The sequence below is a fragment of the Ailuropoda melanoleuca genome, chromosome 11 (assembly GCF_002007445.2).
Source record: "Ailuropoda melanoleuca isolate Jingjing chromosome 11, ASM200744v2, whole genome shotgun sequence".
Classification (NCBI taxonomy): Eukaryota; Metazoa; Chordata; class Mammalia; order Carnivora; family Ursidae; genus Ailuropoda; species Ailuropoda melanoleuca.
Window position 1 is genome coordinate 19,865,449 of NC_048228.1, and position 12,545 is coordinate 19,877,993.

Sequence of the window (12,545 nt, forward strand, 5' to 3'; positions counted from 1 at the left end):
CCCCACAAGTGGTGGTAACCCTGGTGGTTGCTGCATCCCTTCCCTCTGCTACTGGTTAGAGGATCTCTGTGGCCGAGGAGCTGCTACAGCCTGGGGTGGGGCCATGCCCTCCTCTCCCTCTGGCCCTCTGCCCCATCCTCTGGGGGTGAGGGATGGAGCAGGGATAAACTGGAGGTGACTGAGCCCCTGTCTGGAGAGGGAGGCAAGCCCTGTTGACACGGGTCTTTCCTAAGGCCACAAGGTCCAGGCTGGTGGCCCAGGACCATCATGCTACTTTAATAAAGATTCTGGAATAAACCTGGCTTTGGCTTCTTGGGTTGGATGGTGGTATGGGGAAAAGCTGTTCCTAGAATGCGCAATGTAATAAGCAGGGCAGAAGTTAAGGGTCATGATGCAGGGGGCATCACAAGCCATTTCTGTAAAGGGCCAGAGAGTAAATATTTTAGGCTCTGTGGGCCATTTGGTTTCTGCCCCAGATATAGTCAGTTCTGCATTACAGTGGGACATACGCATTCCTAAAACTTACTGCACCATGCAAAATTGCATAATAAAAACCACAGGGCTCATGGGAAAACAGGCTTGAGGCACAATACTCAAAAACTTAATGAGTGACACATTTTTAAGAAGGAAATGAAGTGGACAGCCTAGTTTTTACTTTAAATAGTTAAGAAACATATACACTACAATATGGCCCTTTATCTTGAAAAAGACCTGAAGTACGTGTGTGTGTGTGTGTGTGTGTGTGTGTGTGTGTGTTGTGGAAGCAGAGGTCAGAGGGCTGTGCAAGGCAAGCTATGACACCAGATGTGGGTGTGCTTCTCCACACAAGGTAAACTGAGGTAGCGCTGGTGACTGAAGCCTGTGCATTCTGTAGTGTCTGGCTTGCCTCAGCTGGGCAGTTTTCTTTTCTTTTTTTAAAGATTTTATCCATCCATTTGACAGAGACAGAGACAGCCAGCGAGAGAGGGAACACAAGCAGGGGGAGTGGGAGAGGAAGAAGCAGACTCATAGCGGAGGAGCCTGATGTGGGGCTCGATCCCGTAAAGCCGGGATCACGCCCTGAGCCGAAGGCAGACGCCCAACCGCTGTGCCACCCAGGCGCCCATATTACATTTTTTAAAAGTACATTCACAATGTAGTGCAGCCACCACCCTACTCATTTCTAGAACTTTTTCATCATCCCAACAGGAACTTTGTACCCATTGTTTAATATGCTTCTTTCCTGAGCGAATAACCTCTATTCTACTTTTTGCCTCTATGAATTTGCGTACTCTAGGTGCTTTATATAAATAGAATCATACAATATTTGTCCTTTTGTGTTTGGCTTATTTAGCATAATACCTTCAGTGTTCATCCGTGTTGTAGTATGTGTCAGAATTTCATTCCTTATTAAGGCCAAATAATATTCCATTGTGTGTAATACCACATTTTATTTATCCACTCATCTATGGATGGATATTTGGGTTGTTTCTATCTTTCAGCTATTGTGAATAATGCTGCTATGAACATTGGTATACAAATACTTGTTCAGGTCTTTACTTTCAGTGCTTTTGATTATACACCCAGAAGTGCTACTACTGGGTCATGTAATAATTTTATGGTTTTTTTTAAATCCATTCTCTTTTTTGTTTTTAAGTTTTATTCAAATTCAGTTAGTTAAAATTCGGGTGTACAATACAGTAATTCAGCACTTCCATACAACACTGAGTGCTTCTCCTTAATCTCCATCACCTGTTTAACCCAGCCCCTTACCCACCACCCCTCTAGTAGCCATCAGTTCTCTGTAGTTAAGAGGCTGTTTCTTGGTTTGCCTCTCTCTCTCTTTTTTCCCTTTGCTCGTTTGTTTTGTTTCTTAAATTCCGCATATGAATGAAATAATGGTATTTGTCTTTCTCTGACTGATTTTGCTTAGCATTATACTCTCTAGCTCCATCCATGTCATTGCAAATAAGTAATAATATTCCATTCTATATATATATGTATATATATATATACACACACACACACACACACAACATTTTCTTTATCCATTCATCAGTCAGTGGACACTTGGGCTGTTTCCATAATTTGGTTATTGTAGATAATGCTGCTGTAGACATCGGGGTGCATATATGCCCTTGAATTAGTGTTTTTGTGTTTTAGGGATAGATACTCAGAAGTGCAAAATACCCTGGATCATAGAGTAGTTCTATTTTTAACTTTTTGAGGAACCTCCATATGGTTTTTCACGGTGGCTACACCAGTTTGCATTCCCATTAACAGTGCAAGAGGGTTCCCCTTTCTCCACATCTTTGATAATTTTTTTTAACTTTTTGAGGAACTACCAAACTGTTTTCCATATCAGCTGCACCATTTACATTCCCAACAGCAGTTTCCCAACAAAATGTTCCAGTTTTTCCACATCTTCACCAATATTTGTTTTTTTTTTTTTGTTTTATGTTTTTTTGGGCTTTTAAAATAATAGGACTCCTAATGGGTGTGAAGTAGGTATCTCATTGTAGTTTCCCTAATGACTAATGACATTGGGCATTTTTCCATGCTCTTATCTTTGGAAAAATGCTTATTCAAGTGTTTTTGCCCAATTTTGAATTGGGATGTTTGTTTTTTTGATGTTGAGTTGTATGTGTTCTTTATATTTTCTGGATATTAAACCCTGATCAGATACATTGTTTGCAAATACTTTCTTCCATTCTTAGGCAGTCTTTTGTTTTCTTGACAGTATCCTTTTTTTTTTTTTTTTTTTTTTTTGAGAGAGAGAGACAGAGAGAGCTCTCACAAGCAAGTTGAGGGGTGGGCAGAGAGAGAATCTTAAGCAGCCTCCAGGCCAGTGTGGAGCTTGACATGGGGCACGGTCTCACGACCCTGAGATCATAACCTGAGCCAAACTCAAGAGTTGGACGCTTAACCAACTGAGCCACCCAGGCGCCCCTTGACACTATCTTTAGATGCACATGGGGCACCTGGGTGGCACAGCGGTTAAGCGTCTGCCTTCGGCTCAGGGTGTGATCCCGGCATTATGGGATCGAGCCCCACATCAGGCTCCTCCGCTATGAGCCTGCTTCTTCCTCTCCCACTCCCTTTGCTGTGTTCCCTCTCTCGCTGGCTGTCTCTATCTCTGTTGAATAAATAAATAAAATCTTTAAAAAAAAATTAGATGCACAAAAGTTCGTATTTTTGATGAAGTCCAACTTATCTATTTTTTTCTTATGCTGCTTGTGCTTTTGGTTTCATAGCAATGAAATTGTTGCCCAGTCCAATGTCATACAGATTTCCCCCAATGTTTTCTTCTAAGAATTTTATAGTTTTGGCTCTTACGTTTAATTATTTGATCCATTTGAAGTTAATTTTTATATATGGTATAAAGTACAGACCAACTTTTTTCTTTTCCATGCAGATATCCTGTTTTCCCAGCACGATTTGTTGAAAAAACTGTCCTTTCCCCATTGAATGGTTTTGGCACCCTTGTCAAAAATCAGTTGACTATGTGTGGGTTTAGTTCTGAGCCCTCCTCCATTGGTCTATATGATTTAATTACTTTTTTATGGCTGAATAATACTTCATTGTATGTATATACCACAATTTGCTTACCTATTTATTATTACTATTTTGAGGCAATAATCTAAATCAAGCTAGTTTTACAAGCAGAAGATTAAAATATTACAGCCAAAAGAATTATAGAAAATTTATTGCCAAAAGAAAAATTTTATCATTGTTGCTAGTTTATTATTAATTAATTAATTAATTTATTTTTTCACTGTTGCTAGTTTATTCTTTTTTAAAGATTTTATTTATTTAAGAGAGTGAGTGAGAAAGAGAGAGACCACAAGCCAGGGGAGGGGCAGAGGGAGAGGGAGAAGCAAACTCCCCACTGAGCAGGGAGTCCAATATAGGACACAAGACCAATACCCCGAGATCATGACTTGAGCTGAAGGCAAATGCTTAACCAACTAAGCCACCCAGGCACCCCCATTCTTGCCAGGTTAAATTGCATTTAAGGGGTTATTTTGCTGTTTGAACTTTCAGTAATCTGTACTTTTTTTTTTTTTTTAAAGATTTTATTTATTTATTTGACAGAGACAGAGACAGCCAGCGAGAGAGGGAACACAAGCAGGCGGAGTGGGAGAGGAAGAAGCAGGCTCATAGCAGAGGAGCATGATGTGGGGCTCGATCCCATAATGCCGGGATCACGCCCTGAGCCGAAGGCAGACGCTTAACCGCTGTGCCACCCAGGCGCCCCAATAATCTATACTTTCTTAACGGAGGAAGAAAAACTGAAATGAAACTAGAAATGATTAAATCTCAAATAAATATTTCTTCACCCATAATAGATATTTTTTCCTGAGATCCTCTAACAGATTTTAGACAGATGGATTGATTTCTTTGATCTAAAAGTAGAGATATTAGTGCTCTCATGCTTTCTCCCCTTTTCTAATCCCTTCCCATGTTCCTATTTTTGTTAGTTACACCATTATTCTTTTTGTTCTACAATCATAATTTGTACAACTATTTAGAATCAGTTCTGTATTTATAAGATTCAGTACTTCTTCATTCATCTGGGTGCCTTGGACTTCATCATCATTTTTTTTTTTCAAGAATGGCTCATAGAGTGTGCCTGAGTGACTCAGTCAGTTAAGTGTCTGCCTTCAGCTCAGGTCATGATCCCAGGGTCTTGTTATCGATTCCCACATCAGGCTCCTTGCTCAGCGGGGAGCCTGCTTCTCCCTCTGCCTCTGCATCTCTCTCTCTCTGTCTCTCATGAATAAATAAAAAAAAATATTAAAAAAAAAAGAATGACTCATAGATGCCTACTTTACTGAGTTCTTTTTGTTTCAAGAGTCCATTGCCTTTAAGTGTAAAGGGCACCTTGGCTTATTGAATTGTTGCTATTACTGTGAATTTTAGGGCCAGCCTGATTATTTTCCCCTTGTAATGATTTATGTTGTCTAACTGGATACAAGAACTTTTTTATAACCTTAAAGTTGATAAATTTATTACAGTGTATCTCAGTGTGGAGCTTTCCTTAACTAATCATTCTGTAATATAAGTCCTCTCAAAGTGGAGATTCTTTTCTCTTTTTAGGAAAGGTTTTTGTTCCACCTGTTGAATTCTCTATCAGTAGCTTGTCTGTGCAGCCTGCTATAACAAAATACCATATACTTGGTGGCTTAACCAACAGATTTATTTCTCACAATTCTGGAGGCTTGAAGGCCAAGGTCAAGGTACCTGCAGATTTGGTTACTGATAACAACTCTCTTCTCAGCTGTATCCTCACATGGTAGAAAGAGAAATTTCTGGCCTCTTCCTCTTCTTAGAAGGAGACTAATCTTTCTTAGAAGGAGACTAATCTTCTCATGAGGACCTCATCCTCATGACCTCATCTAAGCCTAATTAACTTCCATAGGCCCCACCTCCAAATACCATCACTTTGGGGTTTAGGGCTACAACAAGGAATTGGGGTGGGGGACACATTCAGTCTAAAATACAGAGGTCCCCAGTTATTCTTATATTGGGTGTCTTTATCTGTCTTCCATTTATGTTACTTTAATTTCATCTTCATTATCTGTGAAACCTTTCTACTATGTCTGTTTCCCTTGCATTGAGTTTGAAGTTGCATTGAGTTTTGAGTTGGGTTACAGCGAGTTTTATGAAGAGATCCTATTTGTTCTTTGCTGCTTTTAGCTTATTTGTTCTTTAATGTTACTCTTCAAAAAATTAGTTTGTTTCTTTAGGATTGAAATTTCCCTTTTAATCTCATTATCTTTTCATCATCTCACCTTGAGATTTTGTTTCACTCAATTATATTCTGATTATATTCTAAAGCTTAAATACTTGAGGAAACTTTTCTTCTGTTTTTTGGTTGTATTTTGTCTAGGCTGAACTCTATGCATATCGTTTGTATTGTCTTCCTTTATTTTGTTAATTTTGGGGGAGAGGCTATAGTATGTTTACATAGTTGCCATTCATACTTGATTTCTTGATGTTCATGCTTGGGTAGCTGTCTCATATTTGTATTCTGTATTCTCTATTTTCTTAGTACCCTGAAAATATGATGGTAGGGGAGTGGGGTAGGGGTGGGACTGGAATAGAACTAAATTAAGAATGTGTGCTATCTTTTTTAGCTTACATGCACTCTCTCAATTCTAAAGTTTTGTGAAATATTCTATACCAGGATTCACTCCACATGGTTGGAGGTATTGTCCCTTTTCCAGATGAGGAATATTCTTGGATTTCAAGCGTCCTCTCTGTTTGATGTTTCGTCCTTAGAGCCTTCACTTCTATTAAAAACTGCCCAGTTCACTTTCTCTATTTCATTATTATTCTTAGGAGCCATTTCTATTTTACGACTTGTAGAGAAGGTAGGAATCTCAATATAAAATGGTCCCTGACTTACAACGTTTTGACCTAACAATTTCAACTTTATAATGGTGTAAGTAATACATTTAGTAGAAATTATACTTTGCATCTTGAATTTTGATCTTTTCACAAGCTAACGATATGTGGTAGCCTCCTCTCTCATGATGCTAGGCCACAGCTCCCAATCAGCCACATGATCATAAGAATAAACAACTGATACACTTAACAACCATTCTGTTTTTCACTTTCAGTACAGTGTTAAGTAAATTGAATGAAATATTCAACACTCTGTTATAAATTAAACTTTGTGTTAGATGATTTAGCCTAATTGCATGCTAATGTAAGTATTCTGAGCATGTTTAAAGTAGGCTAGGCTAAGGTATGATGTTTCATACAGCAGATGTATTAAACGCATTTTGACTTATGATATTTTCAGCTTATGATGGGTTTATTAGGATGTTACCCCATCATAAGTCAAGGAAGATCTGTACTGTATTTCTCCCTTCCACTTAAAATTTTCTTTCTTGGTAAGTACTTTTTAAAGTTTGACATTGGATTGGCTATAAACCTTTCTTTGTTGCATGGCTATTGAATTTTTTCTTTCCCGTTGTTTTTAGTATTTTGTTATTTTAGTATTTTCTTGTTCCTTTAGATATCAGAGAATGGATTCTGCAAGACAGTTCTATTTTCCTTTCTTCAGAGGTTTCCCCTTACACTGAGTTTCAAATTGATTTGAGTTTTGAGTTGAGTTGGTCTCAATTTTGTGACGACTCAAGCTTTTAATTGTCCTGAGCTTTTAATTGTAAGTGAATTAAATTGCATAACTTTCTACCCCTTCCATAATGTCAGTGTCCAGATTCTTTTGAATCAGACCTTTCCAGTGGCTTTTTAAAAAAATCTTAATTAAAAAAAATTTAGATTCTTAAAACATTTTTGAAGAGGTAGCATAGAGGATTCAGAATTTCAATTTAAGAGGAACCAAAAAGAAGAATGAAGACTTCCACTCCTGTCCCCCGGCCACTCAGTTTCTCTCCCCCAAAGCACCTGTCATCTTTTTCTTGTATCCTTCTACTGACAATTTATGCCAGTGTAAGCAAATACATAAAATATTTCCCCCCTTTCTTAACAAATGCTAGCATCTATGCATGCTTTCACTTATTTGTTGTTGATGACTTTTAAAATATGAAGTAGATTTTTAGAGGGAATTTTAAAAGGGCAAATAAAGGACTTAAAAGTGATTTATTTATAGAATAAAATGGAATAGAATTTACAAAATGGAATATATAAAACAGTTAAGGTGAATTAACTTGATCCATATAGATAGTTCTTATAAACATAGTGGATATTGAGAGAAGCAAGAGCAAAGGGATGCATAGTGTAAAATACAATTTATGTGAATTTCAAAAGCATAACAAATAACATGTATTAATCCTAGATGCATGCCTATGTAGTAAACATATAATTTGCATGGGAATGCCATAAGAAAATTTAGTTTGGAGCTATTTCTGGAGAAGTTGGTAGAGGAAATAGATGAAGCGGGGGCTTTAGCTATATATATCACATTTTATGTCTTAACAAAAGAGATTTGAAGCAACAATGTCTAAATACTAATGTCAGATCTGTGTGGTACATACATGAGCATTATATTTTCTTTGCTTTTCTGTATATTTGAACTAGTTCAGAATTAATTAAAAGAAATAATAATATCTACTACTCATGATAGAGATTGTGGAAACTACAGAAAACTAAAAGGTAAAAAAAAAAAAATCTATCATAACCTCACTGCCCCCAAGAGAAAATCCTTGGTAATATTTTAGTATTGTCCCTTCCAGCCCTTATCTTTGGGGTATATGCTTATATTAAATATATGTGTATATATATACAAACTATAAAAATACGTGTATTTGATATGTGCACACACGCACATGCACTCACACACACAATGGAATATCATGCAGCCATAAAAAAAGAAGGAAATCTGGGGTGCCTGGGCGGCTCAGTCAGTCAAGTGACTGCCTTCTGCTTGGGTCATGATCTCAGTCCCACAGTTGGGCTCCCTGCTCAGCAGGGGAGTCTGCTTCTACCCCTCCCCCTGCTCATGCTGTCTCACTTGCTCTCTCTCTTTCAAATAAATAAAATCTTAAAAAAAAAAAGAGGAAATCCTGCCATTTGCAACAACATGAATGTATCTTGAGAGCATTATGCTAAGTGAAATAAATCAGAGACAGACAAATAGTATATGTTACCACTTATATGTGGAATCTAAAAAAGCTGATCTTGTACAAACAAAGAGTAGAATGGTGGTTACCAGGAACTGGGAGGTAGAGAGGTAGGAAAAGGGAGTTGTTGGTCAAAGGGTACAAATTTTCAGTTATAGGATGAATAAGTTCTGGGGATCTAATTAACAACATGGTGATTATAGTTAATAATACTATATTTCATACTTGAAAATTGCCAAGAGAGTATATGTTAAATATTTTCACTATAAAAAAAAGAAGTGGTAATTATATGATGTGGTGGAGCTATTAGCTAATGCTATGGGGGTAATCAGTTTTTAACATATAAGTGTATCAAATCAACTCCTGGTATACCTTCAACTAAAACAATTTTATGTGTCAATTACACCACAATAAGGCTGGAAAAAATACATATTTTTTACATAATTGAGACCATACTATATAGTTTCTATCCTGCCTTTTTTAAACTTTGCATTATAATAAACCATTTCCCTGTGTTACTAACTAGCTTTGTAATTGTCACTGTTGTCATAAATATGTTTAATCACCAATACTTAATGTGGATATACCATAATTTAGCCATTTCTAGTACTAAAGCATGATCCTTTGAGCATTTTTTTTTTTTAAAGGAGGCCCCACGACCAGCCTGGGGCTTGAACTCACAACCCCGGGATCACGATTTGCATGCTGTGCTCACTGAGCCAGCCTGGTGCCCTAGATCCTTTGAGCATTTTTACACCTTGAGCATATTGTGTATTTTTGTCAGAGATTTCATATGCCCACTGACTTAGACTCATCCACAAACTTATGCCCTAAATAGTACTGGGGATTAGTTTTTTTTTACTTACTGCTTTTCTCCCATAAAAAATACCTTGTCTATGTGATCATTAATCTTCCCTTTTACTTTATTTTTATTATTAGAGTACCTTGTAGTTATTTAAAATGTTCAAACAGTGCTACAGAACATTTTGCAAAGAAAGAATGTGCTCCAGGGGCGCCTGGGTGGCACAGCGGTTAAACGTCTGCCTTCGGCTCAGGGCGTGATCCCTGCGTTGTGGGATCGAGCCCCACATCAGGCTCCTTCTCTATGAGCCTGCTTCTTCCTCTCCCACTCCCCGTGCTTGTGTTCCCTCTCTCACTGGCTGTCTCTATCTCTGTCAGGTAAATAAATAAAATCTTTAAAAAAAAAAAAGAAAAAAAGAATGTGCTCCAGAAGGGCCCTAAAGTAGATGGAATGTGGATTTTATGATGCACTAACAAAACTGGAAACTTCTTTGAAGATTCAAAATGAAAGATGCCTTGTGCCCAAGGAGGAAAATTAAGAAATGAGTTATCAACAATACTTTCTAATTTTTTTTGAAGATTCCTTTTCAATTTAGTGTCAGGCCAACTCTGCATAGATTATGACAGCATAATGTTAGGTGCCAAACTTATTAGATAATAATTTGAAGATTTGACATGTTTTGTAGTTTATAATTTTGTGATGTAATAATAGTTTACCATGAAAATATTTTTAGTAATTAAAAAAATTTTATTTATAGTCTATTTCATCATGGTTGTAATTCACTTACTAAGAATAAAATATGGTTATACTTTTAAATTTCAAAATGCTTCAATTTTTTATTTTTCTGCATTTAAATTTCTTAGGGGCATAAGCCAGTTCTGTTGAGAACCCAGTACCGTTGTCACCCTGCAATCAGTGCTATCTCTAATGATCTGTTTTATGAAGGAAACCTCATGAATGGCATTTCAGAAACAGAGAGGAGCCCTTTATTGGAATGGCTCCCAACCCTGTGTTTCTATAACGTTAAAGGACTGGAACAGGTAAATGACATTAATGTTAATGAGAGTCAACATGGTTTAGTTTCCTGGTTTAATTTTATTGTTGTTTTTTATATGGTTTTCTCGGTCTTTCCATAGCCTTTCTGGGAAATATAATTTAGGATCTGTTTCTTATTCCAGATTGAAAGAGATAACAGCTTTCATAATGTGGCAGAAGCTGCTTTTACACTCAAGCTGATTCAATCACTGATTGCAAGTGGAATAGCAGGCTGTATGATTGGGGTGATAACATTATACAAATCCCAGATGTACAAGGTTTGTATTACATATTATGATACTTAAATATTATAATTTTATGTTATAATATTTGATATTACATTTGCAGTGGTTTGATTTGGTGCTTAAAAAACTTTGGGAGTATAGTTAACATGTTAAAAAAATTCTGATTTTTGTCTGGTCTGGCTTTTTTTCTGTATAATTAAATGTAAACCTAACAAGGTTTAATTAAATTCAGTTTACAGCTGTTGGGGCAAAAATGCAAATAAACAAATTAGAGGGAAGAAAATACTGTGTATGCTTTGTGTTTTGGAACAGATGGGATTCAATCTTTGTTTTCCAAAATGTTCTTTCATTATCATTTCATTTTATTAATCAAAGATAGATGCCAGATATTAACGTACACGTAAGCCAATTACTTCTAACTAGTTTTTGCTTTTTTTGAAAAATATTTTTCATCTGTTTCTTCATCAACTCTGAATTAGCATATCCAGATGAATTCCATAGCAATAGATAAATCATCACTTTTGATTTTGTTTCCTAATTTATATTGTCCTCTAGTTATTTATGTATCATTTTAGAAACTATCTACCAAATCTTTGTGAGTCATAAAAAAAGAAAATGAAAATTATCCACCACCCGTTAAATAAAAATGGCTGCTGTGAATAAGTTCAGGTCTTAAGTTCTTCATAGCCCCTGCCCTGTATGATCTCTTTCTTCTTTCCTCCGTAGCTTTGTCATTTACTTGGTGCTGTGGACTTTGACCATCCTGATATTAAAGCTGTGCAGGTATCCACAGTAGACGCTTTTCAGGGAGCTGAAAAGGAGATCATTATTCTGTCCTGTGTAAGGACAAGACAAGTAGGATTTATTGATTCAGAAAAAAGAATGAATGTTGCACTGACCAGAGGAAGGAGACATTTATTGATCGTGGGAAATTTAGCCTGTTTGCGGAAAAATCGACTCTGGGGACGTGTAATCCAACACTGTGAAGGTAAAATAAAAATATGTTTAATTCAAGCATTTTGAATTAAAACTGACTTTTGAGTTGGTGCCTGGAATGGTTCAGGTAGGAACAGCTCTGGATTTGCCACTGTGGGAGATGACTGAAATAATAGGGGACCACTATGAAATATTGTTGTCTCGTTTTGTATCTTTTTAAGGAAGGGAAGATGGATTACAACATGCAAGCCAGTATGAACCACAGCTGAACCATCTTCTTAAAGATTATTTTGAAAAACAAGCAGAAGAAAAACAGAAGAGAAAGAATGAAAAAGATAAATCTAAAGATAAATCTCATTCACAAAAAGACATGGTATAGATAATTTGTATTTATAGAAATTCAAATTCATTTTACACTATACATTTTTTGTATTTTTTAATTACCCTAAAACCTTGTTATTGAAAAAACCTTTAAAGTATTTAAATAACATTAAATAACCACGTATAAAAATTTTGCTTTTCAAGAAAATATACATACTTATATTTAGATAGGCAGATGTTGAAGGTAATATAAAATCTTACTAATAAAAATAATTTTTTTTCTAAAAATTATGGCTTCTGTTTGCTAAAGGAATAAATTTTACAAAGGGCATGGAAAAGGCTTCCTGGGGAATATGAGTGTTACTTCAAAAATAAGTAGGGGCTCCTGGGTGGCACAGCGGTTAAGCATCTGCCTTCGGCTCAGGGCGTGATCCTGGCGTTCTGGGATCGAGCCCCACATCAGGCTCCTCCGCTATGAGCCTGCTTCTTCCTCTCCCACTCCCCCTGCTTGTGTTCCCTCTCTCGCTGGCTGTCTCTATCTCTGTCAAATAAATAAATAAAATCTTAAAAAAAAAAATAAGTAAATATCTCAAAAACTCATCTATTAGAACATGGTTACACAGTTATATCAAT

General features: G+C 36.5%; 1 protein-coding gene across 1 annotated transcript in view; it reads left to right on the forward strand.

The window, feature by feature from the left end:
* Window positions 1-12,241, forward strand: part of ZGRF1 (zinc finger GRF-type containing 1) — a 92,743-nt gene extending 80,502 nt beyond the window's left edge. The window contains exons 26-30 of the mRNA XM_034672113.1: window positions 2,143-2,182; window positions 10,239-10,415; window positions 10,554-10,688; window positions 11,382-11,643; window positions 11,813-12,241. Coding sequence (XP_034528004.1) covers window positions 2,143-2,182; window positions 10,239-10,415; window positions 10,554-10,688; window positions 11,382-11,643; window positions 11,813-11,970 — 772 coding nt within the window. The 3' untranslated portion in view covers window positions 11,971-12,241. The remainder of the gene's footprint in view (window positions 1-2,142; window positions 2,183-10,238; window positions 10,416-10,553; window positions 10,689-11,381; window positions 11,644-11,812) is intronic.
* Window positions 12,242-12,545: the final 304 nt, after the last annotated feature.